This window comes from Calypte anna, chromosome 10 (genome assembly GCF_003957555.1).
Source record: "Calypte anna isolate BGI_N300 chromosome 10, bCalAnn1_v1.p, whole genome shotgun sequence".
Classification (NCBI taxonomy): domain Eukaryota; kingdom Metazoa; phylum Chordata; class Aves; order Apodiformes; family Trochilidae; genus Calypte; species Calypte anna.
This window is the reverse complement of record NC_044256.1, coordinates 3,205,743-3,232,990: the sequence shown is the minus strand read 5'-3', so window position 1 is coordinate 3,232,990 and position 27,248 is coordinate 3,205,743. Positions and strand designations below refer to the sequence as shown.

Genomic DNA, 27,248 nt, shown 5'->3' with positions numbered 1-27,248 from the left:
AAAACAAAAATTGCACAATTTTCTTGTTTACTATGCCTGACTGAATCAATAGTTACAGAAGACAACCCTTCTCTTTCAAGCTTTTAACTAAACATTAACTTATTTTACAGGATTACAATTTCTCTTTAATAATAATAATAATTAATTGCACACAAACACACAAGAAATTCTTTATGATGCATAAATATTTCCTTATTACACATGGTACAAAAATACTCGTACTTTTTTTTTTTTTTCTTTTTTTTTTGTTCGGTATTCCCATAAGGATGGCTGATTATTTGGCAGGACTGGATGCTCTCCAATCAGAAGGATGTGGAAAAAAAAAAACCAAAGGAAAAAACCCAACCAAACAAAAAAAAACCCCAAGTTAGATTTCTTTACAGTTGTTCTATATATAGAAGTCTGAAGGAAAAAAAAAAAATTAATATATTAACCCTGACTTTATAACCAGAGAAGAATGGATGAGAACAGAAACCCAGTGCATTGTACTTGGAAAAAAAAAAAAAGGAAAAAAAAAAAAAAAAGAAACATTTTTCAATTTTTTCTGGTTGTAATGGGAAGGGGGGGGGCAGAGGTGGGAGAAGGGGTGATTCAAGGACAGTTTAGTATTTCTCAAAGCCAAGTCTTCACCGAAGCAAGATGAAAACCTTGATGGATCAATCCGTTGGGCCAAGACCTGTTGCTAACGGTTACACAAACGCTAGAACAAACAAACTTACACTCACACATACACAAGTTAAGTGTTTTAATTCATGCCAGAAAACATGCAAAACCCATTGCCTTTCCTTTCCTTCAGCCGAGCTGCTGGGGCAGGGCGAGCCCGGGGAACCCCAGGACCCAACCTCCCTGGCTGGGTTTCAGCACAGCTGGATGGTGAAGCTCAGGCAGGGAGGAGGATGTCCTGGGGATGGATGGATCCATGGACGGATCCATGGATGGACGGACGGATGGATGGATGGATGGGTGGAAGGAGGTGGCGCACGGCCCAAGGCAGGGGGACCGTGGCGGCTTCATAGTCCAGGGAGGGGGATGCTGGCAGCCCCAGGGCCGGGCGCCTTGTCTGCTGGCTGCAAACCAAACTGAGAGGCGTCTGAACCATCGTCCCTGGCACATCCCTCTGCAGAGAGGCAGGGAGGAGGAACACAAGCCGAGGAGAGACACTGTGGGAGAGGAGTGGAGGTGAGGGGGATGGGCTGGACCCCCAGCCCCTGCCCCACTCTTGGGCTCGGGGGGTCACTCCGCTCCCCCTAGGGTGGGTCTGGCCCCATCACCCATCAACCCTGTCCCTGAGTAGATGCAGGGGGCTGAGCCCAAGCTCCCATCCCTCCTCCCTAAAAGAGCCCGGGGATGAGCGAGACAAGGACCCAGCTCCAAGAGTAATTAATTACTTACTAATGAACTAACAAAACTGACGAGACTTCCATCCTTGCTGGGTGGCTTCGGAGGGAGGATACCAGCGCATCTGGAAAAGAAAGCCACGCCAGAGGTCCATGATCCAGGATTTTCTCAGCCAGAGCCCAAACCTCCAGCTCCTTCAGGCCACCTTTGAGGTACAATAAGCACAGGTGTCTCCAGCAAGTGAAAGTGAAAGGAGACTCCAGGGCAAGCTCCAAATACTATATGAGCAGCATCCCAACCTGGAGCTGCACCATGCTGGCACCACCCGGCATGCCAGCCCCACACTGGCCAGCTCTGGTGGCTCAGGCAAGGACAGGCTGAGGCACACCAGGCACTGGGACCTGGCCAGGTCTTCCCTGAAGGAGCATGGCAAGATCCTACACTTCTAAGAAGAAAGCCACCACCCCACCTCAGGGCTTGCCTCAACATCTCAAGTACTTTCTGCCTATTGGCATAACCAGAAGGCAGTCCTCAAATTCACACCCAGGCCTGGCCCCAGCTCACTACCACACACAGAACAACAGGCTTTCCTGAAGCTAGGAAAGCTCTTCACCACCAAGCTGTGATGTTTACCACTGTGTAAGTGTGTGCAAGGAGGGGCTGTTCACCCCCTGCATGCTCCCACTGCCACCCACACCCCAACTTTACATCTTTCCCCCTCTTCAGTCTCAGAAAGGGCAGAGAAGGCTCACTTTGGGCATGCTACAGCCCCAAGTGGTGGCCACCCTGCCCTAAGACAGCAGAAGAAGGCATCTCAAGATCACACATTTAAACCAGACAACCTCTATGTGACACGCAGAGTGTAAGAACTGATCCATTACAGAAGAGATGCAGGAACTTTCCTAAGCCACAATCCAACAATGAGAAGAGGCTCACTGCAAAGGAGTGAGACCTGGCAGGTCACTGCTTCAGGACATTCACTACTTAGGACTGCTCCTTGCCAAGGAAAGACTGCTGGATGGGGACCCAGTGAGCAGACATGGGAACAGGAACTGAACAGACACTTTCAAGACTGGCAGTAGATGCAGCAGCATCCAGCAGAATGGCATCAGACATCCAGATGCTCGTTTCTGGCCTGCAAGACTGGCACATCAGCCTAGGCTGTGTTAGCAGCTTCATGCCTGAGAGCAGCAGGAGAGGAGTCTGTGCCGCCCGGCTGAGCACGGGCCCAGCCAGAGGAGCAGCTGGTGGAGCTGGGTCTTGCTGCTGCTTGCAAAGAGAGATGAAATACAGCACCCATCCCTGCTCTCCTCCCTCCCCAGCTGGTGGAAGGGGATCACAACCTTCAGGAGGACAGGGATCAAAGAGCAGCAGGTACCTGTGGGGCTCCAGGTACTAGCAGAACAATGGTCTTTGCTTTAAGGTGGGTATAAAAGAGGCAGAAAACCCCTGCAGCCCAGTGAGAACTGTTCCCCTTGCCATACCATCCTGGCAAGGGGATGCCTCTCCCTTTTGCCTGAACAAGCCTGGCTAGATGCTCTCCTCCCAGGCTGCAACACAAGTCTTGCTGCAGAGTTACCCAGCAGTGGAGATGCAGACCTGTGTCCCCATCCCCAGCTGCACGAGATCTCCAGAAGTTGCATACAGGTTTTCAGAAGAGCTTGAGATGAAGACTGTGACACCCAGAGACTCACTGAAAACCCTTGGATCACTCTCCAAGCTAGGCACATCCTCAAAGGGTCGCTTCAGACCCTTTAACCCCAGAAGAAGCATAAGTTTGACAACTGGTGGAGGTGCCAGGCCAGAGCAGTCATTCCTTTATAGAGACACCCAGGAAAATGGCCAAGATCTTGACACCACAGCCTCCTCACAGAAGCTGGAAGGGACAACAAGCACACATCTCCCAGAAAGTACAGCCACCTGTGCACATCTTCCCTCCACCATCACAAGGGCTGCAATGCCATGAACTCAGGTCCCTGAGCTCATGCCTGGGGTTGTTCGGGTCCCTCCTCTTGTGATAGCTCCTACAAGGAGAAACCCTTGAGTTTGCAGAGGCTCTGTCCTAGCAGAAGGCCCTCCTCAGGTTGGCTGCCAGGCTCCTGGTCAGGCACCAGCTCTGTTTGGAGCCAGGAGCACTGGGCTCGTCAGACTTCATCCAGGCACCTTCACGAGGCAAGTGGGTGCCACCAGCTCAACTCCCAGCTGGCCCCATAGCTTGCTCTATGACACAGCAGCCAGGGACATACCAGTCTACCCAGCCTTGGCTGGAGGGAATTGCGGGCACAGGCATTGTCAGGACCACCCTCCTCCCCAGCAGAGGTCCCATCTAGTGCTGTGACCAATGTGTCATCCTGGTGCCACGCACACAATGCCTTTACTCCTCCAGTAGCCTGTGAGAGTCACCCAGTTCAGCTGTACCATTGCTCCCCACCCCGGGGCCACCAAGTTGCTCTGGGCATGGTCAACTCCTTGTACTGACACAGTCCAGGAGGACACACAGCCCAAGGCCACTGCCAGCTCACGGGGCCACTGCAGTGCAAGCACCGGGGTCGCTCACACCCCCAGCCCGGTCACCGGGAGGTGCTTGCTCAGCAGAGCCACAGCTCCTCACAGCCAGCTGTCCTCCTCCCTGGCCAAGGACTCCCCCTCCAGCACCCCTCCCCTCAACAGCTGGAATTAGTTTCCTCCTGACCAGCAGCAAACAGGAAACTCCCCCTGCACATCCTTAACCCCCAGAGCTGCCTCCAGCCCACGCTGGGCACAGCAGCTGCCACCATGTGGGACAGGACAGCCCACCCCTACCCTGCTCCCCAGCCTTCCTTGGTGACTCTATCTCCCCCTCAGGGGGTCTGCACACCCCACCCCAAGCCTGGCCAGAGCCCTTCCAGCACCTCCAGTTTCAACAGAAACCTTGCTTTCCTCCTGAGACATGCCCTGTTCACAGCTCTGGCACTAACAAAACCTCCCTGGCTGATGGGCCACCTCTCCTTGCCTTTCTCCAGGAGGTCTCTGGTGCTCCTGCATCCAAACCCAACCAACCTGACTTGCTGTGGCCCCACTGGTCAGCAGCCCAGCCTTGAAGCAGAGAGGCAGGAGCTCACCAGATGTGATGATCCTGGTTGCAGGCCAAGGCCCTGACATGCTGAGGGAATGACCTGCCAGATCTTTCAGCCCACAGAAAGATGAAGGGCTTGCTGGGATGAGGCAGGAACACCCCCTCACTAGGAGGGGTGATTCTGAAACCAGTGAGCCAGATGGGAGGCAGCAGCAAGCCAAGTGGACGTGCTCTTCAAGACAGTGGCACCTGCCAGGACAGTTTTCCTCTTCACATCTTTTCAAAGTGTTTCCAGGCACCTTGGCTTTGCCAAGAAGTAGAGAGGCTCTGCAAACAAGGCAGAGGACTCCCAAAACCATCTAGAAGAGAAGACCAGCACCACAAGACACTGCCTAGGGATGTCCCAAGAGGATTGCAACCCCGCAGGGCAACCCAGAGCACTTCCCTGGAGGGATCAAATTTTGCTGAGAGCTTTCAGAAGATCCGATATCTCTCCAAACACTACACATCTGTCAAGGGGGGAGCTGAGAAAAAGTGAATGAACACATCCAACACTGGGTGAGGAAAGCGGAGCAAGGGAGGCTTTTACTGGAAGAGACGCAGTTGTTTCTGGAGCTGCATTAGCTCACAGTTGGAAAGGAGTCTGGCCACACCACTGCAAACATCTCCTGCTCGCCCACCCGTAGGGACGAGGCAGACACCACCAGATGACTGCAGCCAGCCTTATGCTGCTGCCTTCAACATCTGTCCCAGAAAACTGCTGGAGAAGAGAAGTTTGTGCCTCTGCCTGCCCAGAGGTGAAAATCCAAGGCCAGGTGAAAATCCAAGAAGTGAAGAGCCTTCCCCTGGCTGCAGCTACATGAAAAACACCAAAAAATGATAAATGGGGCAGATAAACACCCCACCAGAACTTTGCTCTCCTTGTCAAGTCCTCTGCTGACACCCCAAATTACCCTCAGAATTTAAATTTCCTGTCTCGCCAATTGTCCTTATGGATGGAGAGTGAGTCCTTCAGTAGGAAAAAGAGAAAGGGGAAGACTGAATACACAGGTCCATTCTCAAGCCACCTCTGGCTTAGATGACCTGCCTTTCCTCCTTAGTTACTTCCAGGTGTGCTTCTCTCTGCTCTGCAGTCAGCATCTTGTGGAGCTCAGGGTTCTCCCTACAACTGGAATGGACTCAGCCACCTCCCGAGGCACCAGAAAGCTTCCTAGTGCAGGCAGGAACAAAGCCCTCCGTGGTGCTCCTGGGAGCTGGTAGAACCCCAACCAGCATGTCCAAAAGCTGCAGCCAGTTACCAGCTGCTGACACACGGAGTGGCATCTCCAGTTGGGCTGCTGAGATGGGCTCACCCTGGCGAGCCACGAGCACTTCCTGGTCACTGCTTCCTGCAGGCTGCAGGTCACTGAGCAAGCCCTGGGCAGATGGCACTGCTGGCAGGCAAAAGCTGCTCTGCTCCAGCTGAAAACCCAGCTGATGGGAATATGACCCAGGGCAGGCAAGGACAGCCTGCAAAGGTGCACCCAAAAGGCACTGATGTCATCCACTAGTGTTCTCTGGAGACACATTTCCAGCCTCAGCAGCAGGTACTGGACTCAAGTCACCTGTTTCCAGGGTCTTCCAGGGAGCTGGGTTGAGGAGAAAAACATCCAAATTCTGTGCAAGACCCAAGCAGTTCATCCCACCACCAAGAAAACCTTGCTGCAGCTCAATCAAGCAAGCACACCCCTTTCCCCAGGCAGCTGCAGCAAGGGAGAGCTGGAGGACCCAGCAGATCATCTCACACCACAGTGAGGAGCACACAGGAAACAGACACTGCTCCACCCTGCTGCTTAGAAGGGGCACCTCAATAGGGACCCATCCTTTGCCTTGGGACCCCCTGGGCCTTGAGACACTTTGTGCTACAGCTCGTGGAGACATGCCCCTCTCATAGACCTCAGCCAACAAGCACTTCTCCTTTCCCTGGAGAATCAGTGAGCTGTGCTGGTTTCATTTGGGTTGAGCTAGTCAGGGAGGGCCAGTGCTGGCCATAGGTCAGTGAAGTCACTTCTGACATCACCTTGTTCCACCTCAGTTCACTCATCAGGTGTGACAGTGAGAATCACTGTTCAGCAGGTCTCTGGAGGGCCTAAGATCATCTCCTGCCTGCTCCTCTCTGGCTCGAGGGAAACAGGAGTGCTTGCTGAGGGCCACTTGGCCAGCCTGTGCCAGCACCAAGTCACTAAAGTTTGGGACAACATCATAGCCATAAAGGTCTTGAGGAGGGCTTCACATCTGCAGCAAGCCTGGAGATTGCCCAGAAGAAATAATCCTGGCAAGCCCTACATGGCAACCCCTACGAACAGGCAACAAGGTCCTAGGAAGAGAAAATGTGTCATTGTCCCCAGCCTCCCATCCCAGGGAGGGTCTGTCAGAGCTCAGCTGCCAAAATGTGAAGTCCAGGAGATTTTGTAGATGAGGCCATGAAGGCAGTCCAGAGGCCAGTGGTGCACAAGGGCAGGATCCCCACTGACCCAGCAGATCAATGCTTGGTGCTCAGGAAGTCTGGTGGCACCCAGGTGGTCACACACACAGCAAACAGCAGCATCCCAACAGGAGACAGTATTTGAGGGAAAGCACAGCACCGGAGCACCCCCCCAGCAGATCTTTCCACATCCCCAGTTCTCCAGAGTCAGCATCAGATCACAGCCACCGGGATCTGCCTCAAACCCATCTACAGCTGCAGCCATCACTCAGGAGGTCCAAGTTGTTCTGGGTCAGCCCAGGCAGAAAACAAGAGGGAAACTATTTTTGAGCACTGACCTCCCCTTCCATCGATGGGCTCTGCCTCACCTGGGTACTGGGTGGGCTTTTGCACCACCACCATGTAGCCATGATCCAGGACTGCTCCTTTCATCCACCACTCACTTGGAAAGCTTCAGAGGCCCACCTCCACCATCTCCTCAAAGCTTCCAGACAGGGCCTCTGCCAGCAGCAGCAAGGTGGAAGCTCTGAGGGCACCTGGGGCATCCAGCCTCCAAAAAGATGGGCAGCTGTAAGCCTGAGCTCATGACCTCCTTTCTGCCTTGGAACCATCTGCCACAGATGGTCTCACAGGCTCTGGGTACCAACCACATCAGTCCAATTTCCTATAAGCATCCTGTGGTTAACAGCTTTAACAGCTTTACCTATCTTGTTATGGAATCCTGAATCTAAGCCTCTGCTGTCCAGGGCAAGTCTTGCCCTGAGGAATGTTCCACTTGCAGAAGAGCTCCAGGTCCATCAGTAGACCCTGGTTTCTCCTACTCCTCACTCAGAGCTTGGCTTGGAGGCACTCCAAAACAAGTGGTTTCACATCAAACGCAAAGCAGCCCAACTCCATCACACAGGCAAGGGATGAAACTGTCCACAAGGAGAACAAGACAAGCTTTATCATCCTCTCTATACTTATGTCAAGCCCCCCCCATCTTTCTGGGAGACCAGCTCTGCATCCCACAGTCTTCCAAGGGCAAAGGTAGACCTGGGCTCCCATCTTTGATGACTTTTTTCCCCAAGAAAGTCTCTCTCACTACTACATGGAGGAGAAAAATTAAAAGTCTACCAAGAACCACTGCAAGAGGCTGAGCCAGGACTCAGTTCTGTCAGAGCTGACCACAGAAACCAGACTCACTGTCAACCAGTCCTAGGCCAGACCACCTTCCCTCATCCCAAGCTCCCACTTCCCTACACCGTTCCCATCTTCTCCCAGGCAAACGATTCCCTTCATTAGAGCTCACAAAACCCACGTCTTGCCTGTGATTTCAGGCTGCAAGAGAGAATCCAAGCTCCAGGTAGGAACTTGCTCTGTTTCCAGTAACTGGAGAGGAAAGAGGTGAGATTAAACCCCTGAGGAGGGCAGGGTCTGTCCGGTATGCAATTCCAGAACAAAGTGACCGGCAAGTGCTGTTGTCTAACGTGCCCACTAGAATTTAGTCGTGTGCTATTGCTACCACGTCACTCACCTCCCCCACCGGGTGCCAGGAGTGAGGTCAAGGTGTATTTCTGGTTGCCCTCGAGGGGCTGTGGTTGGGGAGAAACCAGGTTTCTTTCAGACCAAGTGGCAGGGTTGTCTCTGCCCCGGCTCAACCGGGCTGCTCCCCTTCCACCAGGGGGACCTGGCTGAGCCTGGCTCAGCTGGGAGGAGTTGATGTAAGATGGTGCCATGCTGTGTGCGCCATGTCATGTGCTGCCAGGTTGGAGATGTGGGTTAGAAAGAAGGCCTGGTATCTCATTCCCCAGGCTCTGGTGGGTGGGTAGCGTGAGGCCCATGCACTGGGTTGCCAAGGAGATACGGGCTACAGAGATGGGCAGAAGCTTGCAAATCCCATGGTGCATCTTGGAGGAGAGATGGTTAACCTTACCAGTCTTTCCAGACGTGGCTGCCATCATGCTTAACACTTCTAGGAATGGAGCTGTAGTACAGCCACTCCACTAGCTGCAATAAGGCATCACTAGGGTGTCCCCATCTCCAGGGACAGCTCTGAGCTTCAGGGCTAGCCTGCGCTGGCATCATGGCTGGAGTTCACTAGGGACATCAAAGGAGGGATTTGAGAGAGGGTGGGAGGGAGGGAAGGCAGGTGGGACAGTCTTAAAGTCAGTGGAGTCCCCACAGGGAGAGGCTCTCAGCAGCACACGGTCACACACAGTCACATCTGCAGCAGCCTGGTGCCTGCTGGAGCATCACGGTGACACAGAGCAGAAGCCACTGGTCACCACTGGCTGCCAGTCTGCCAGCTGAGGCCAGACCAGCCTCGTGACATCTCCTGCCAACCCTCTGGGAAGCTCCAAAGAAGGCTGCATAGGTGCAGCACAGAGGGTGGCCACCTCCTTGCTACCAGACTCGAGCACAGAGATGTGACAGGACAAGCGTTTTCAGGTTTAAATGTTTTAACAAGTTCTCAGCTTAGCTGCTGCCTCCAGATTCATGCCTGCTCCAGGACCGAAGACTATGGAGCTGCTGCAGCTCTGGCCATTCCCACGAGCATCCTCCAGCCAACACCAGACTCAGGAGGAAACACTGCAGCTGTCCTGGAGAACATCCCACCAGCCCCTACCAGCAAGATCAGAGGGATCAGCACACCAAGAACAAGGTTAAAGCTTTTAAGCCCAGCTTGTGAGCAAAAGTCATCTCACTGGCTCCCTCCACCCTGCCTCAGCTCTGCAAGGGAAAGGGCTTCAGCCTGGAGACCAGGCAGCTCTCAGCTGCCAGCCAGAGTAATGTTTAACCCTGTAAAATTTTATTGGTAACATATACTGCGCCAGAATGTCTGCCTGCCAGGTCATCGCCAGCTCAAGCAGGACGCAGTGAGGAGCAGCTCTATCAGCTCTTCTTCAGAAGAGAGTTGGGGCTGGCTATGGCCATGGCCTGGAGGGCCTACAATGGCTCCCTAAATCTTGGGGGCAAGTCAGCACTCCTTGGGCAGGGCGTCCTGCCTACACTGGAGCCTCGGGGTCATTCTTCAGATCAGCTTTGAAAGCTAAGCTGTCTGTCCAGACCAACCAGCCCTGAAGGGTAGGAACTAAGACCCCAAAAGGGAGAAGATCTGGCTGAAGGCCTCCTTGAAACTCTCCACTTTAGATGTGCAGAATTTTTCTCCCCCACTGCACACCTTAAAGTTTTGGTGTCTAACTCTTCCACTCAGGGTCCCCATAGAATCACTGATAGTCATCCTTGAAGGACCTGCAGTAACCATTTCACCTGCCACAACCAACCCAGCTAGACCAGAAAGATTTTTTTTCCTGAAAAAAAAAAATGGGTTTTTCCTTGGTTTCTGGCTTTTTATTTTTAATCCCTTGGCTCCACCACCCTATTACACAAGGGGCAGGGAAGGGAAGCCATCTGCTCTGCTGGGCTGCCTTGGAGCAGAGCACACTCAGATGCTCCTGTAGCTATGGGCACCATCAATAGCTTTTGGAGAACACACACAAGCACAACCCTCCCAGAGTGAAGGACTGCCCTATTTGGAAGAACAGCCTGGGTCTGGAGGCCTTTGGAAGAACAAGCCAGTCTCTTGGTCCTGCCCTGGGCCACACATCCTTCTTGCCCACTCCACAGGAGCTTCAGCCCAACACCAGCTCAGCAGTAGAAGGGCAAAAGCAGCAGAAGCCTGTGAGGGTGTGAGGGCCAGGGCAGAAGTAGGCCAGGAGCTTGCATCCAGGTTGCATTTGGGAAAGAAGCTTGGGATGAAGCTGGGCAGGTAGAGTCGAGACACTTGCAGAAGCAAGAGGATGGCAAAGGGCCCACTGAGCTGACCATTGGGCAGGTGGACAAGGTGAGGGCACACAGCCCTTCTTCCTCTCAGTTGAAGCAGGGTAGAGCAGAGATACACACCCTAAGGGCCTCGAGCCTCACAGCCCCAGTCCCTCATGGCACTACTGGAGAAGCAGACACCAAAGCAGGCAGAGCAGAGGTGGCAGGGTAGGACAGGGCCTCCAGGTTCCCCAGTATGAGTGCTCCAAACCAAGCACCTTAACCTGGACACTGCTTCCCTGCTTTGGCTTTCCCTTTCAAGATTCCAGTAGGGATTCTGGCCTCCCTATGTTAAAACGTTCCAGTACCAGACCAGTTGCAGGCATACCCACACCTCCAGCATGCCCACAGGCCCACACCCAGAGTGACCCTCTCGGGACTGCATCCAGTGGCCACCACCCCACCAGAGCTCCTCACTGTGGCACGGCTCCCATCTCCCATCTCCTATCTCCCATCTCTCATCTCTGCAGGACACTCCCCTCTGCCTTCAAAAGCATCTGAGTCGCTTGGCCCAATGGGGTTCCAGCTGGGCCCCTCAGCACCAAGCCAAGCCTTTGCTGTGACTTCAGGGAGGACGTTTTTCAGTTATTTTCCTTGCTGGCACATAGCATCTCCTCCCAGCGGTCCCACAACCCAGTTCTCCAGCTGAGGGGACCAGCAAAACCAGGAACTGCCTCCTGACCTTCCCTCCCCACTTGCCTGCCCCTGGCAGGAACACAGGCTGGACCTTGGGGTCAGAAATCACCGACTGGCTCTGGCTGCTCTTGGCCACGTGGACCACGTCCCCCACCTCCTGCTCGGGGCTGGGGGCCCCACACGCAGCTTCAGCTGGGAGGAGGCTTTGCCCAGGAGCCAAGGTGCAGGGGGGGCCGGGGTCGAACCGGCCAAGCAGAACCCCACGGGAGTGAGCAGCGGGGCAGGGGGAGAGGAGAGCCCGGTTCCTGGCACAGGGGTGGCTCACCTGAGCGTGGAGAGCAGCGGCGGCCGCGGCGGCTGCCGGGTAGGTGAAGGCGGCGTGGGGGATGGCAGGGGTGAGCTCCGTGGTGTAGAGTGGGTAGGGAGCCCACGCTTCTGGGGACGCTGGGATGAGAGCCGCTCCAGTCAGGTCATCTAGAGAGCAGGAGATGAGGTGACAGCATCTCAGTAGCTGGTCCCAACAGTCTGCCTCAGGGACAAGCTGGGGCTTTCCAACCCCATACCCAAGCTTGGCACTGACATCCCAGTGTGGTGGCACCCCTGTAGCATCTCTACTACCTCCTTCTCCAGCCTCCCAGCTTTGCTGGGAGAAACATGTTCCATCGCTGCTCATTGCCCCATGGGGGCTTTGGGCAGGCTGATGCACAGGGCTGGTACCCTGTGCAGGATGGCAGGACAGAAGATGGGCTCTCAGCACCACATTACCAGGCTGCCCAAGAAGCCTCAGCAGGGCTGCCCAACCCAGCAGGCTAGGCTGAGGGTACACGGCACAGAACTTGTCCTGTCTGCTTTGCACCTATGGATGGTAAAGGGACTCACAGCATCACTTCATCTATCAAAACCAAAACTGCTCTCCCAACACTTCTGGTGTCAGCCAGAAGCCTTACCAGATGCCTGCTGCTCTCCTGCAATGCCAACATGCTGGCCTTCCTGTACCGGGCAGGTTTCAGCCAGAGCATATGTGGGCACTGTTTCCTTCCCACCCTGGGCTGGGCATCTCCCAGGTTGGACTGGCCATGACCTCCAAGTCCCTCCCATCATACTCACAGGGGTCCCGTGCAATGAAGTGTGCGCCCAAGGCAGGGTGGATGTTGGTGGGGTTTGGCGTGGCCATCAGCTTGCTCTTGGCCATCTTTGTGTTGGCTTTAGCAAACTCTAACCGCAAGGTCTGGGGGTTCTCTGGGTCAAAGCGGATGCCCTGTCACAGAAGAAAGCACAGGAATCTCTCAGAGGTGAGGTTTCCAGTCTAAACACAGGTTCTATCTACTCATGGAGCAAAGCCCAACAGGGGAGACAAGGGCATTACACTGGAGTCAGCTAGCACAGGTTTTTTGTCACCTCACTGCACCACTCAAGCTCCCACACCTTTGTATTTCTAGGTTTAGCTGTCCTAGGCCCACAGCTTCTGTCACAAGGGATGTAGGTTTGCTCCTTATGTGCATCCTTATGGGATGGAGATAGTTTTGGGCTGTGCTTCCATGTTGACCATCTTCATGTCTTTTTCTTGAGCTGGAAATGTTGTGAATGTGCTGAAGAGCCTGTACCAGGGTGCTTGGCCCTGACTCATGTTCTCCCATGGAAACAGCACCATGGAAATGTGTGTTGCCTTCCTTTCTGAAGCCAGTACCTTCTGGCTGCAGAGGTCCTGGCAGGCCAGAGACCAGGACAAGGACTTGCTCTGCTCAAAAGCCACACTTTCCATCAGGCTATTTGGTAAAGTGAGGCTGCCACAAGGCCACTAGCACCAAGCCAGACATACAGCCATGTCACAGACCATGTTTGCTATGAGCCTCCTCCACTGCCCACATCCCCTGCTGAGCTCAACCTAGAGCCTCAAAAAGCTGAAGCAAAACATCAGTTGAGCTCCATATGCCTCGTTAAAGCATTAAATGTGTCAGGTGGACATCACCATGTGCCAGTAGATTCCTGGGAACCTCTTTTGTCCCCAACACCTCACTTCTCATCGGTTTGCTAGGGGTTGGCTCCCCAGAGAAGACCTGCCTGCTTCAGGTCCTCCAAGCTAAGTTTAGGTCAAGCAGTCAGGGTAGGATAAGCCCCCATCTCAGCATTCAGTGCAGACAGAAGGAGCAAAAGTTCCTTAAAGAGCAGATCTGGCCACACCTCAACACACATCAGTAATGGACTCCTCTCAGTCCACAATTTTTCCTTGTGGAGAGGGAAGCACTTAAGGGATAAGGAACAGGATTCCCAGCCTGGATCCTGCTATCAGAGGCCAACTGCTGAGCAAGGAGGTGCACGCCAACTCCAAAAAAAGAAGCAGATGTTCTTTCCCCACATCCTCAGATTCCCTGGAGCAGTCTTCCAGTGGCCAGAAACAACAGCTTTCTGCTTCCATTTGCTCAGACTGGTGTCAGGCTTAATCAGCTCTCCAGCTTCCTCCATGGCACACTGCAAGACCATTTAGCTTCCGTACTCGAGGACACAGCTGAGACACCCTGATCCTTCCTACACTATGGCCAAGCCAAGCATCACTCCAGCCCCCAGCTCCAGGTGGAGACAGGGCAGGACACACAGCCCCAGCCCCCCCAGCATGGTGGGTACTCACGTTCAAGGCGTTCTTTGCTGCTTCAGCACCAGCTCGGCTGTCAAAGGTCACAAAACCAACTGGCTATAAGAAATAATGTTGATTTCAGTTTGGAAGCTTCTTCCAGCTCCTCAAGAGTGCCCTGACACCCACTCCACCCCAGACAGTTTACCACAAGCAGAGGAGACCTCCTAAAGATGCAGAGGGCATTCAAAGAGTGCTTGAAGTCATTGTCCCATGATTCCTGCTCCATGCCTGCCCTCACCACACCAAAACACTTCTGTATTCGTACACATGGGGACACTGCACACCCTGGTAGCTCCCAGCACAGGTACTCCTTGCCCACAAGGGGAACCACTTCCTAGATTAGGATGGGTCTGGGGAAGGTTTCTGGCAGCAGAGGGCTTGAGGCTGAAGCTCCAGGTGTCCCCGCAGCCTATATGGTCCTGAGCAGCAATAGAAGATATGGAGCCATTCAGCACGTGCTGAGAGCTTGGGACCAGCAGGATGGTGGATGAGAGCAGAACCCACCAGCATACATGGCGCTGAATACACATACTGAAATGGTGTCTGTTCCCCCTTCCCTCACAGAGTGTCTGGTTTTCTAATAAAAACCAAAAAATACCCAAGCAGTGAAAGAAGGAAATACCTGCTTTGAAGTCAGCTTGATCAATGACCCTTCATAACCCTGGAGAAAGGAAGAAAGCAAGTCAGCATCAGGTTCCCAAAGGAGGTGGGCTACAACACAACAGCTCCAGGAGCTACTGCAGACACAAACGCTTTGCAAGGCAAGGTCTGCAGCAGGTGGTACAGTAACATCTCCCTCTTTTCTCACCAAAAGAGAAGACTGAGATTAGCCTGAGGGCAGAGCAGGTATCCATAATCCCATTTTCTAGCTCTTTATCAAGTTACTAAGATGAGCACCCTGCCCAGCTGTGGCCTAGAGCACCCTGTGCCAGAGGGGTGCAAACAAGGGCACCCCACTCCCACCATGGGCTGATCTTGTGGGGATCACTTAGGGGGTCAGGATTCTGCCTTGAGGAAAGGATGGTCCAGCTGGGCTGCAGGGCTGACCAAGAAGCCTTCACCAGGCTTGGAGATAGCATGTTTTCAAGAGGGTCCAGGAGTCACCCAGCTGAGAGGAAGTCACAGGATACTGTTCTGAATTCACACCAGGTTTCCTCAGCCTTTCACAGAAAGTCTCCCTTCTCTTGTCCTTGCCTTGGCCAGAGACCTTTGCTGAAAGGTTGGCCACAAGACAGCATCTTTCCCACCAAAGACCAAGTCAGAAGACCTCCTTACCTTAAACGGTCGGAAGAGGAGGTAGAGCTCTCTGGGCTTGATATCCACAGGAAGGCCACTGACAAACAGCGTTCGTACCTAGGAGAGAGGTCAGTGAGGTCTCCTGAAAGGAGATGCTTCATCCCAAAGTGGGAGTAGAGAGTCCAGTTCAGAAGCTAGGTGCAATAAGGACACCCAACACCAAAGGTGGCTTTGCGGGCACTAACTCTTCCCTACATTAGAGGAGCATTGTCCAAGATAAAACGTGCCCACAGTCCTTTCCTCCCTGCCACAAAAGGACTTAAAAATTTCAGCCTCTAGCAGAATAGTCTGGGTTGATTAGGGTATGGACACCAGTCCCGTGGTCTGACTGCACCTTGATGAATAAAACTTGAGAAGACTGCTGGAAGAGATCACACACCACCAAAAGCACTAATAAAGAGTTTGACAAGTATCAGAGATCCAGAAGAACGGTACAAAACCCATCTGTTTCTCCAGCTCTTTCTATAGATTATATCCTTTCCTTAGCCTGTCCTGACACTTCACTTCAGCCAGTGATTTAGAGTCCTCAATTTTGAAAAACACCTCTCTGCTACACTCACATCTTCTGACTTCCGCAAAAGCCCCAGAATGTAGCTGTGAGGATGATTTTTAGGTCTGTCCCAGCTCCTTCACCAACACACATCAGCTCTTTGGTTTGCTTCCCAAACCAGTTCTTTTGGTGTTTGTCCTCTTGTGCACAGCTAAAAGCCAGCTCTGCTACACCAAGTCCCTGTAAGCTGTTGGTCTTTCCAAGCTGTACAAGTCATGTACATCAAGTCCAAATGGACATACAAGCAAAAAATAAAGCACCAGGAGAAGACTGCAGTAGACAGTCTGTTGAAATTATAGGTAAGAGTTCACATCAATAGCCAGGAAGAAAAGACAGTGCTGAAGCTTCATGGCCTGGGAGAACCCTGCTCAACAGCCAGACCATCACGGCCACCTTCTCCCTCCACTGGGAGATGTTGGCCAGCAGCCCATTTCCATAGGAAGCAGCATCATGAAGCTGCCAAGACTTCTTGTAAACCAGTACAGAGATGGAAGTTATGCATGACAGAGGTGACCAGACCCTGGTCAGCATTAACAAGGAGCAGGAGACCACAAGCACAGCCCAGCCAGCACTGACAGAAAAGCCAGGAAGACAGAAGGCAATGAAAATGAGATGGAGCTCCATGTTCCTCATTTATCACTGCATGGGGATGTCACCCACTGAGCCAGTCCCAAACAAGCCACAAGAAGATTCTAGGACAGCACCAAGGCCCAAACACTCAAAATGTCACCAAACAGGGCCAGATGCTTTTCAGACTGCAAAACATGAAGCAGGACCAGGAGCTCCAAGCCATATATCATCTCCTGCTTCCATGCTGGAGTGACCCCATTACATTTGTAGGGCAGAAGCACCCTGCTCCCACATTTTAGTTTTTGCTTGGCCATTTCCCCTTCCCCAGCAGCAATGGGTTGTATCTCATTAAATCTCTTCTGCTACCAATGCCAGAAGCACACCCTTGCCCTGCTCCTGGGCTGGAGACAGCAGCCACCTGGAAATACAGGAGTATGCAGCAAAGCCTCTGCACCCTGCAGGTGGGACAGCTGAATTCAGATTCCTCCACTCAGGGAAGTTTCTCCCATTTCTAGGAGAAAACACCTCTTTGTGAGCTCCTGTGCCCAGGACAGTCCTGGCATGACTGAGAGATGCCCTTCACCTCAACTCAGGGGGCAGCTTAAGCCCTCCAGGATGGACAATGATCATGGAAGTCTTGGAGTGACACCATGTAGTGAACAACCCTGTGGGCTGCTATCACCCTCATCAGTGTGCAGAGCCCTTCTCCAGCCCAGCGTATCTCAAGACAGCCACAGGATGTGACCACTAAGCATCCTTCCCATTCCCACCACTGGTCCCACAGTATGGATGGCCCTACCCCAGTGTCTGCTTTGCTCTGTCCAGGGAAGTAGGATACTTCCTGGAGCACTCCAGAAACACTTTCCATGCCCAGGCTCAGTCCTACAGCCTCCCCACCCAGCCCAGCCCTTTATTTGATGATCTGATGCCTTGCCCCAGGGCCACCTCCTGCTCAGGCAGAGCAGGCAGTGGCACTTTCTCTTGTCTTGCTGGCTGCTTCCAAGCCTTTGGAGCTTGCACATCAGCATGACGTAGCATGAGCTACATGGAGGACCTGCAGTACACTCCCAGAAGACAGGCAGCCATCTCTTGCAGGGGAGGACAGAGCAGAGCGTGGTGGCACACATGTGCTGCAGCCATGTGAAAGCACCATCCCTGTTCAATATTTCATCATCTGAGTGTGCTCAGCCCCCAGAATGGATGTTTCTTCCAAGCAGATAGAAATCTGCATCCCTGATGGGTCTCTAAGTGGTCCTGTGATGTGTCGCTCGGTAAGTCCTTGCGACAGGCGTGACAGAATGGAAGAGGCTTGAGGAAGAGGGAAGTCAGCTACTCAGAGCCCTTGCAATAGCCTGAGCAGAGGAACATAAGTGCCTAGGAAGGCTCTTTGTCAGAGGGAGCAAGCTCCTGATGCCAGTCCCATGAGTTGCTGCCAAGGATAGGAACAGGAGATCTTCTCTCAGTATATCACCATCCACTGCATTGGAAAGGGGATCCCAGCCAACCCACAGCACCCCACCAAGGGCTGGCATCCCCCCAAAGAAAGCCCAGGTGGCATCCAAAATGCCACCAGCTAAGATCTTCTAACAAGGCTCCTCAAGGGTCCCAAGACAGAATAAGGAAGGTCTAACTTGTTATTAGGAGAAGCAATGGGACCCAGTGGTTGGTTTTCTGAGATCTCTGCAACTCAGCACATCCATAAGTGACCTAGAAATGGTAAGAGAAAAGTAGAGATCAAGTTCTTCAGGGAACTGAGGAAAGTGAGGCTGGTGAGAGAACTGAGCAATACACTGGTGGGACAGCGTGAGGTAAACCAGAGGGAGATAATTTCTGAAACCAGGTAGAAACATGAGATCAGCAGCAACCAGAAAGCAAGGGAGATCCAGGGTTCTCCTTAAATAGATTTGCCCCACTTCAGCTGCCTGTCCCCCAACACCAGATCCCTATAGATATCCACCCTCCCTACAAAGCACCTGGAAAAGCCACAGGACACCGCACCCTGCCAAAAAAAAAAAAAAAAAAAAAAAAAATCCATCCAAGGCTAGATCAGGAGTTGCCTGGGCCAAATTACACCATTCAGCAGGAGAGTGGAGAAGATACAGCAGAAGCAGGCCTTACACTGACTCAAGAGGAGATACCAGGTCAGAGCAAGCCCATCTCAGCCAGGATGACTGATCTTACCCAGACACACAGGCCCAGAGAGAAGCAGGGCAGAGGGGCAGAGATCATCTCTTGCCCAGGACAGCCCAGCAGGGTCACACTGCCAGAGGCCCTACAGAAAATGCTTTCCTTCCCTCATCCCTGCCCCCTCTGGGGATGTCCCCAGTCCAAACACCCAGCAGAGATGGAGGAGAGCCATGGAAAACAGGATTTGTGCCAGGAGGGATAAGACCATCGAGGCCATCTCGAGGAGAGGGAGGATACCAGCAGAGCTTCCCACACAGGAGGAGGGAGGGCAAGGACAAACCTATTTAGTGCTCAAGTCCCCGGTGGCTCTGAAGCAGTCCTCACAGAGCTGTGTCTCCCAGAAGAGACACACACCCAGAGCAAACACAGGCAGGTATGTAGCACCAAGGTTTTGAGTCAAGGTGCAACACCTGCCTCTTCATGCTAGAGCCCAAACACTACCAGGGGGTCAGCACAGGTCTTACAACAGCCACAGCTCCTGGCCATGTCTGCTTTTGAGTAAGAGCTCTTGAAAGTGAGTCCCACGCAGAGCCTGACACTGACATGCAGCCCAGCAAGGGTCAAGCTATGTCAGAAATGTTATCTGCAAAGGAACAAGGAGCCACCTCCAGTGAGGCTGGGCTGGGAGGTCTCCAGCACTGGACTTTTGTTAAGAGACTGCTCCGAGTCCTCCTGGAAGTCAACAAGGAGACCCTCTTCTGCAAGATCAACCAGCTGCCTGCATGACCCATGGACCTGCTTTGGTATGGCCCCTCCATCCCTTCAAAGCTGGCCAGGTCCTGAGGTGATGGTCTCAGTACCTGGGACATACAAGCCTTTACCTCCAGTGGTCAGGAGACACCTGAGGACAGCTACAGCAGGAACGTGCTCTGGGGCTTCATCCACACCATGCCACTAGTTGTGACAGTCTCCAGGAAGCCGATCCCAGCTATGGGCAAGTAGGTGCCATTTTTGCCCATGACAAGCCACAAGACACACCAGTAAGTCCATCGAGCCTTTTTCCTGCAGCATCAGCAGAAGGGAGCCCTGCACCATCCAGCCAAGGGCAGGGACAAGCTTGGAGGCCACATCCCAGGGGTAAAATCCCTGCTCTGGGCATCTGCCCCAAGGTTCCAGCAGCTCAGGCAACCCAGACCACAGCTCTTCCCAAGGAAAAGCATCCCTTTCGGGCACCTGGGATCAGCATGGGGTGGAAGGAGACAGAGCCGTGGCCACTGCAAGGCAAGCGAGGGCGACTTGACGCCAGGCTGCAGGAATGCAGCGAGGCTGCGGCTGCCTCGCCGGCCCGGACTTATAAGGCACGGCAGAGAAAGGCTGGAAAACAGGGCTGCGGGGAGGGAAAGGCTGCGGATCCCTGCTGCGGGGCTTCAGAATGCAACAGCAGCAGCATCCCACCGCCCCAGATGGCATGTGGGACTGGGGAAGGTGCACCCAGCCCCGGGCAGTTCAGCTCCTCAGCACGTCAAAGTCCCAGGAAATGCCCGAAAGGAGGAAATTGGGGGAGAGAGTGGGCTGGGCTGGGCTAGGGACAGCTCGGCAGGCAAGCGGGGGAGACCCAACACAACGTAGCCTGGTCCTCCCCGGGGTCCTCTCCTGGGACAGGTTCCTTCACCACTCCATGCCTCTGTTTCCCCTCCATCAACAGAGAGGCTGCAAGAGCCGTCTGCTTCCTTGCAGCCCCAGCACTGGCAGAGTTCCGGTGGCCTCAGGCTGCTCAGGATAGTGCTGAGCCCCAGAATAAGTTCAAACCAGGAGCTGCTCCAGGAAGCCCTAAGCAGACTCCCCTCACCACTGAATGATGTTCACCCATCCCCAGAGGGGAAGGAGGGTAGGAATCTCCCCAAGCACTTGAAGCAAAGAGGCCTTCTGGCATTGCCCTCTGAAATCACCCTTTTGCATGAAAGTCACCTAAGGACCAACATGATGGGGGAGGAAGGCAGCTTAACCAAGAGCAAGCCCAAGTTCATAAGTATTTAGTCCCCAAAGCCAGGGTGTTTCAGATGAGACACTGCTGCATTGCTCTTGTCCCACTTTAGGCAGGGGGACACCAGCGGGGCTCTGCTGCCCCTGAAGGGGGGGCAGGAAGGCTTTTGGGTGATGGAGAAACAGGGAGAGGCACCAGCCCCTGCCTGTGGGAGCAGGAAGCACCCAGGAGTTGATAAGGGCACGGGAAGCACCCAAGAATAGTCCATGGCCTTGGCAGAGGAAACACTGCTGTTGTGGCTCTGCCACGGAGACTCCACAAGCCCTGTCCCCTGTATCTCTGCAGGACCTCATGGAAAGCCCCTTTAGTGGGGTTTGGGTCACTACAGGGGTTCAAAACTGTTTAGGAAGGCCAGTCTTGTGACTCCCAAGAGATTACTGTCCAGCAGGGCAGTTCCCCAGCTCAAGGACATGTTGGTCAAGCAACCTCAGGATGCCACCACAGCCTTCCACCTCACCAAGAGGTCTGTGAAGCTAGAGGAGACATGCAGAAGTATCAAAACCAACATGCTGAGGGACACTCACATCCATGGTTGCTCTAATCCCCAGGATCCAGAGACCCATCTGTCCCCATCTGATCTTTGGGGATCTACAGACATCTTTCACCATCAGCTACACCCATGGACCTTACCCATGAGGACAGCTCTCACACCAGGTAAACCTGCTGCAGATCAGCTCCTCCTGCCCACACACAAACATTTGTTCTCCTGGCCAGGGGTATGGAGGTGAGGTGAATCCCTGGCCTGCTTCTGCCATGAGCAGAAGACATTGGTCCGGATGCAGGACCCTTGCAAGGTACTTCCTTACCTTAAGCAAATATCTCTGTCTCTGCTTCCTTACTGGCCATGCCATGGCCCTGTGGAACATACCTGGTCCCTCTATGGTCCAACAGCAAACAAGTCTTCCACTAACCAGGATCACTAAACAGCAGGGAGAGGATATGCTCCCACAAAGCAGACCAGAAATGGGAACCCTAACCAGCATCATGCCCCCATCTCCCTCCAAACCCCAGGGCACCCTTCCCACAAGACCCCAGGCAGATCCCCAGCCTGTACAACATAAAAGACAAGGCAGGGATAAGCCCACCAGCCCAAGGAAGCCTGGAGAGCACATAGCACGAATGGCTATCACACACCCCCCAAGATTTAATGCCACAACCAGAAACAAGTCATGTCCCAGCCAGCTCCCCACTGGCATCCTACTGCAGGCAGGGAAACCCCAGGAGGTGAAGCTTCCTTCCCTCTACCAGTACCTCCCAGAAGAGCTGGGTGTTCTCTCCAAGGCAATAGCTTACTCTGCTCTTCAAGCCACTGCTTAGGGTTCCCCAGGGGAGTCATACCTTCAGACAGCCACTGGCCTCCTGCTCTTGAAAGCAGATGGGAGAGAAAGACATCCCCAGGCCAACAGCTTCTGACATGCAGCCATGTACCAAAACCCAACTCCACAATAATGCAAGAACCCATCACCAAGTCCTTTGCAGCACAGGAAGGACTGCGATGTCCCAAATCAGGAGGTGCAATATCTCCATAGCCTCTTCCAGGCTCTGCAGCAGGGCTGGGGATCCTCTACATGGGTAAGAACATCCTACAGCAGCCACTGCCTGCAGCCAGGTAAGCTTGGTAATCTCAGTGATCAAGAAGACCAACGTGCAAGGCCAGCAAGTGTTCCCATGCAACCCTCCACTGGGCTGGCTGGAGGCTGCATCTCCTATCTGCGTTCTGCCACCCTGCCCTAACACAAGAAAACAATTGGCCAGTTGGGCTTGAGTCTGTTCCTTCCATAAGGCACACTGCAGGTCAACATCTTGTTCCTGTCCACAGGGGCAGGTGCAGGAGATTGATCTTCACTAGACAGAGGGACAGAGCAAACCTCAGAACCATCCCTGCTCCCCTCTCCAAGGAAGAACCAGTAGGCAAGACAGCCACCCCAGTACACCAAGAAGAGCCCAGACCTTGTGTAAGCCCTCTAGCTTCACACTCCCCTCCCACCCAGCAAATCACCTGAAGCATCACAGCATCCCTCTGAGTTGGGGCTGGACTGAGGACAGCAGGTCCTGGGACATGCAGCCTCTCAGCCATGGCACAACCCTGCAGTGCTGTGCTCAAGGTGTCCCTGCCAAGCCTGCCACATCCACTCCTGCCACGCCAAGTGCCGGGTCTCTTTGCATCCTTCTCCTCAGGGTGCCAGTGCCACTGCCCACCTCTGGGTCCCTCCTCACCAGATATGTAGGGCTGGGTCAGGATTGCAGCTCCACTGACAGACTTCTGTATGAGCTGTGATCTTCAAGTAATGCTGACTGTTGCTGCATGAGGTATTTTTCTGCTCCATGGGTGGCCTGTGATATCCAGGCACCCCGGGAAAGAAGCAACTTAAATTCATGCCTAAGAAACTCATATTTCAAAAAGCCAGAAAGGAGAAGGAAGTTCCTTTTGCAAGGTATTTACAGAGGTGCCAGGACATGAGGAGACAGCAGGGAGATTCCCACATTCATCTCCCAGTAAGAGCAACTCATTGATAGACCAAGAGGAGCTCTGGAAACACACCAGTTCCCAGAACCTCTGTGGACATGGTGAATTCAGGGTATTTGCTCAGCCAACAGCAGCACCTAACATAGAGAGGACTTTTATGATGCATGAAGATGGCTCTGAAGAACCATCCTGGCTGAGCTAGACTGAGTAGAAGATTAGTAAGTGGAGAACACAACTGCTACACCCTCAAGTTCTTTGTAGCAGAGCAGCATCACAGAGTCACTTGACTCAAGAAATAATACTAACTTTTTTTAATTTTTTTCCAAGTCAGAGCTAGAATCCATGCATGCAAGAGGTATCTTGGTCCACTCAAGCAGAGATTACAGAAATCAAGAGATGCCTGGCACCAGTCCATCAAGTGCTACACACATCCAGCACGTAACTCAGGCTGCTCACCAGTAGCATTCCCAGATGGTTCTGGCAGCCTCAGCATGGAAAAGCCCAGATAGACCAGGGATGAAGTAATCACTACCAAGGAGGCTGTCTGGGAGCTGAGAGGCTTCTGCCTCCTCTACCAGGACATCTTCTAATATGGGTAACACTGCAGCCTTGCCCTGGACTAACAAGGAAGATGATCCCTATCCATGCAGCTTCTCCCAGTCCTCAACTGGGCCCTGCCCACCCAGCATCACCTCATATTTGATATTCAGCAGCCCACCATGTCCAAACTCTACCATGACAGCAGCAGCCACCACCCATGGAGCTGCAAGCAGGCCCTTGAGACCAGCTACTCAACAGGTCATTGAGAGGGGAAGGGCCAAGGGATCACATGGGATAAACACCAACTTTACCTCCTCCTGCTTTGGGCATCTCAACTACTAGCTCCAAGTTTCTCTGCTCCCCATGGACCCACAACTTCCTAGTGACCTCCTCAGAGACTAAGGATGAGCTCCCTGAGGAGAAGCAACACTTCAGCATCAGGCACCCAAGACAGCAGAGTGAACATATGGGGTCCAGACATTGCAATACAGCCATGAGGACAGCACCGAGTGTCCATGGGAAGCCAGCAAGCTCCTCCAGCTGCTGAGAAAAGCTCTGCTTGCACCAGGGGTGCACAGCACCTGGGCAGCTGCCTGTGTCTCACCACCCCTCAGGAGCACCCAGACAAACGTTGTCACACAGATTGGCGGCTGCCTGGAAAGCTAAACAGAAGATAGCAGCAAGTGGGGAGGGATCGGGTTTGGGGAGGTGTCTGGTGAGGAACAGCAGGGACTGACATCAGGCCCTGTTTGTTTAACATTCCCCTTAACGACCTCGAGAGGAGCGAGAGGCATTCCTGTCCTCCACATGTCACTGGGCAGGAAGGGGCTGTGAGATCCAGGGGCTTACAGATAAGATAAAGGGAAAGGCTGAATTTGGGAGCTTCATCCCACCATATCTGGGGCACCCGGCGCCCTTCTACAAATGCTCGGGGAGGCGGTGAAGGAGGATCGTGGGGGGGTGGAGGGGTGGAGGAGTGTCCACAGCGCTGGGATCTGGCAGCGTTATCCAAGCAGTGTGGGAAGATATTCCAGCACACCCTCCTGCCTATGTTGGGACCAAAGGATTCCACTTCACACGCTTGTCTCCCCATATCGAGAGGAAATCTGGGCAAGAATTTGGGTAGTATGAGGGATTAGCCCCCATTAGACCATGCCAGCACCTGAAACACAAGGTCACTCCTTGTGTTACCACTGGTTTTTTTCTGCGGCAAGGAAGAGCTCCTGGTCAGCCAGGAGGATGCACAGGAAAAAAGCATTCAGAGGGTTCTGCCAGCTCAGAGCAGCCATCACAGAGCCCAACCAGTAGCTCATCACCCACAACATTATTTGTGATGGATCTGGAAAGAGGTCTTTTCAACAGCAACCCCACCAAGGGTGGGGACACCCTTCCAGACCAGTCGCAGATCATTGGCATTATCTGTCACTGCCAAAGTGGTCAGTCCTTTGCTGCACCCCTGCCTGCAAGGTGACAAATGTACCCCGCAATGCTGCAGACCATCGAGTGGGATGGGCTGGACCACTCCTTCCCCCAGCACAAAGCCAGAGGTGGCATGATGGAGAGCAGGAGCTACTTCTTTCAACACCTGCCCCATTCCTCAGAGATGCAACCTTTAACTCATTTTTTTGGTCATGAGGCATCACTCCAGGGAGGACCAGCTCCTCCAAAGAGAAGGATTTCCCAGCTCCCAAAACGCAACAGCTTCCAGCACCCACTTTACCAAACCACCACCCAGCAGCAGGGAATAGGCTGGGCTCTGCCCCAGCACCCAGAGCACCCCAGCTGAGCAAAGCCACCAGGATGCCCCAAGCAGCACCAACCTCGAGGAGCTTTGCAGGCCAGTGAATAATTGGATCAAGGAGCCGCATCGAGTCCTCTGCGCACGCGTGTGCAGCCCATGAAACCCCCCGGGTACTGAGTCTCCCTGCCCCGGGGAAGCAGCACAGTGCCCTAGGTGCTCCATCTCTCTGTCCTCCCACACCAGTGCCACCCAGTGAGGCTGGGATATGTCACACCAGCAGCATCACACCCATGTCCCATCGCATCACCTAAGCCCTAAGGGGGAGAGAAACGCCAGGACTGCCACCCACTGATCCATTCCAGCCCATTACCCGGGTCCCCCCATGCTGGGGTTGAAGACCAGTGGGCGTGATGGCCCCAAAACAGCTGGTGCACGGGGACCGTCCAGCCCTGGTGGGTGGTGGAGCAAAGCCAGGCGCCATGTTGCGGCGGCGCGAGCGCACGGCTCGCTGGAGGAGGGTGAGGGGAGGGGGCTGAGCACCTCCCTGGTCCCGAGGGCCAGGCGTGGAGGACTGCAGCAAAATGCTAACACCAAGGCCGGGCATTTTCCAGCACCCTCTCCAAGATGGAAGGCAGCCGGTGACCCACTGTGCCAACACCTGCTCAAGGGGTGCGATGCCACCAGCCAGCCAGCATCTCTGACAGCTGGAGGGCAAACATGTCGGGCTGCAAGCTGGACTTGGGGAGGTGACTATGGACAAGCCACCCTTGCAAGTCCTTCCAGCATAGAGTCCAGCAGCATCCAGGCTGTGGCTTGCAGTGGCTGTCTAGGGGAAGAGGACTACTGGCAGGGTGGCTCACAGCCCTCCAGCCCCAGAGCACGGGGAGCAGAGCAAGGTCTCCACCACCGTGGTCCAAACATAACCCACATAGACAGAGCTGCCCTGGGATGCAGGATCCTGGTGTCCTCCAGCCACAGGGGCTTGGGGACAGGACTCCGTGCCCGTGGGCTGGAGGAAGCGGTGACCTGCCCGCCCCCTGCCTCGGGGGGTTACAGGGACACTGGGCTGACGAAGGGTCACCCAGCTGGCAGCTGAGGCTCACCCTGCCTGGCCCCCATCCCCAATCCAGCCCCTACCCCCTTCCCTGGATGGCTCGTGGGGCTCCAGCCCGGCTGTCGCTCCCAGCGTCCTGCCCTAAGGGCTACGGCCCCGATGGCCTTCGTATTCCGGTTGTCCTTATCCGGCCTCGACTCCACAGTCCGGGACGGCCCCACCATCCCGTTTCCACTCCCCCAACGACCCGGGGATCCAGCCCCGATGCCGTGTTCCCGGTTCCCCGATCACGGAGCCGCGCTCTGTCTCCTATTCCCCGACGCCCCGGTGCCACACCTCCGGCTCCCCCATCCTCAGTTCCCCGACGCCACCGTGCCCCGTCCCCGCTCCCCCGATGCCCCGATTCTCCACTCCCGGTCTCCCGACGCCCTGGTGCCCCCCCTGTGCCCACCTCCTCCTCGACGTTGCCGCCGCCGTTGGTGTGCTCGGTGTCCTTGTTGAGGTTGCTCATGGTGGGGTGCCGGGGCGGGGGGGAGTGGTGCCGGCTGCTCCGGAGATCCGCCGGGCCGGGTGCCGGTGCGGTGCCGGTGCGCGGGGGCGGTGCGGGGCGGTGCGGGGCGGTGCTACCCTCCCGGCTCACATGCGGCGTCCCGGGACCGCGCCGCGGTGAAGGGCCGGGCCGGAGCGGGGCCGAGCGGAGCGCAACGAGCCGCAGCTGCGGGGCCGACGCGCCCCAGCCCCCGCTGCCGCTGCCGCTCCCGGTGCCGCCGCCGCGCACCGAGCAGCGGGGCCGGGACCCGCCCGCCCCGCCCCGCCCGCCCGGGGCCGCCCCCCGGGCCTCCCTCGCCAATCCCGGACCGGCCCGCCCCCCCTCCCGGGGAGGTGCGGGGCTTTTTTTTTTTGTTCTTGGGCTCGAGTTATTTTAATTAT

At 54.5% G+C, this 27,248-nt stretch overlaps 1 protein-coding gene across 2 annotated transcripts; it reads right to left on the bottom strand.

Annotated features, from left to right (window-relative positions):
- Positions 1 to 595: 595 nt before the first annotated feature.
- RBPMS2 (RNA binding protein, mRNA processing factor 2) lies at positions 596 to 27,006 on the bottom strand. 2 transcript variants are annotated; one of them, XM_030457246.1, is made up of 8 exons: positions 26,770 to 27,006; positions 15,205 to 15,282; positions 14,552 to 14,590; positions 13,924 to 13,986; positions 12,405 to 12,555; positions 11,623 to 11,771; positions 1,393 to 1,462; positions 596 to 1,117 (listed from the first exon to the last, which is right to left on the bottom strand). In XM_030457246.1, the coding sequence occupies exons 1-7, from the start codon at positions 26,827 to 26,829 to the stop codon at positions 1,400 to 1,402; spliced, it is 603 nt and encodes a 200-aa protein (XP_030313106.1). In that variant the 5' UTR covers positions 26,830 to 27,006; the 3' UTR covers positions 596 to 1,117; positions 1,393 to 1,399. The 2 variants fall into 2 exon arrangements, with proteins under 2 accessions (XP_030313106.1, XP_030313105.1); XM_030457245.1 differs by having other exon boundaries at positions 596 to 1,160; positions 26,770 to 27,005.
- Between the last annotated feature and the right edge of the window lie 242 nt (positions 27,007 to 27,248).

What these genes read in the sequence shown, in the direction of transcription:
- RBPMS2 (XM_030457246.1), bottom strand. Translation starts at nt 26,829, where the DNA reads ATGAGCAACCTCAACAAGGACACCGAGCACACCAACGGCGGCGGCAAC. An exon ending in TCAAGCTGACTTCAAAGCAG is followed by an intron (nt 13,987 to 14,551) that starts GTATTTCCTTCT and finishes TATTTCTTATAG; the next exon opens with CCAGTTGGTTTTGTGACCTT. An exon ending in CAGCAAAGAACGCCTTGAAC is followed by an intron (nt 12,556 to 13,923) that starts GTGAGTACCCAC and finishes CTTCTGTGACAG; the next exon opens with GGCATCCGCTTTGACCCAGA.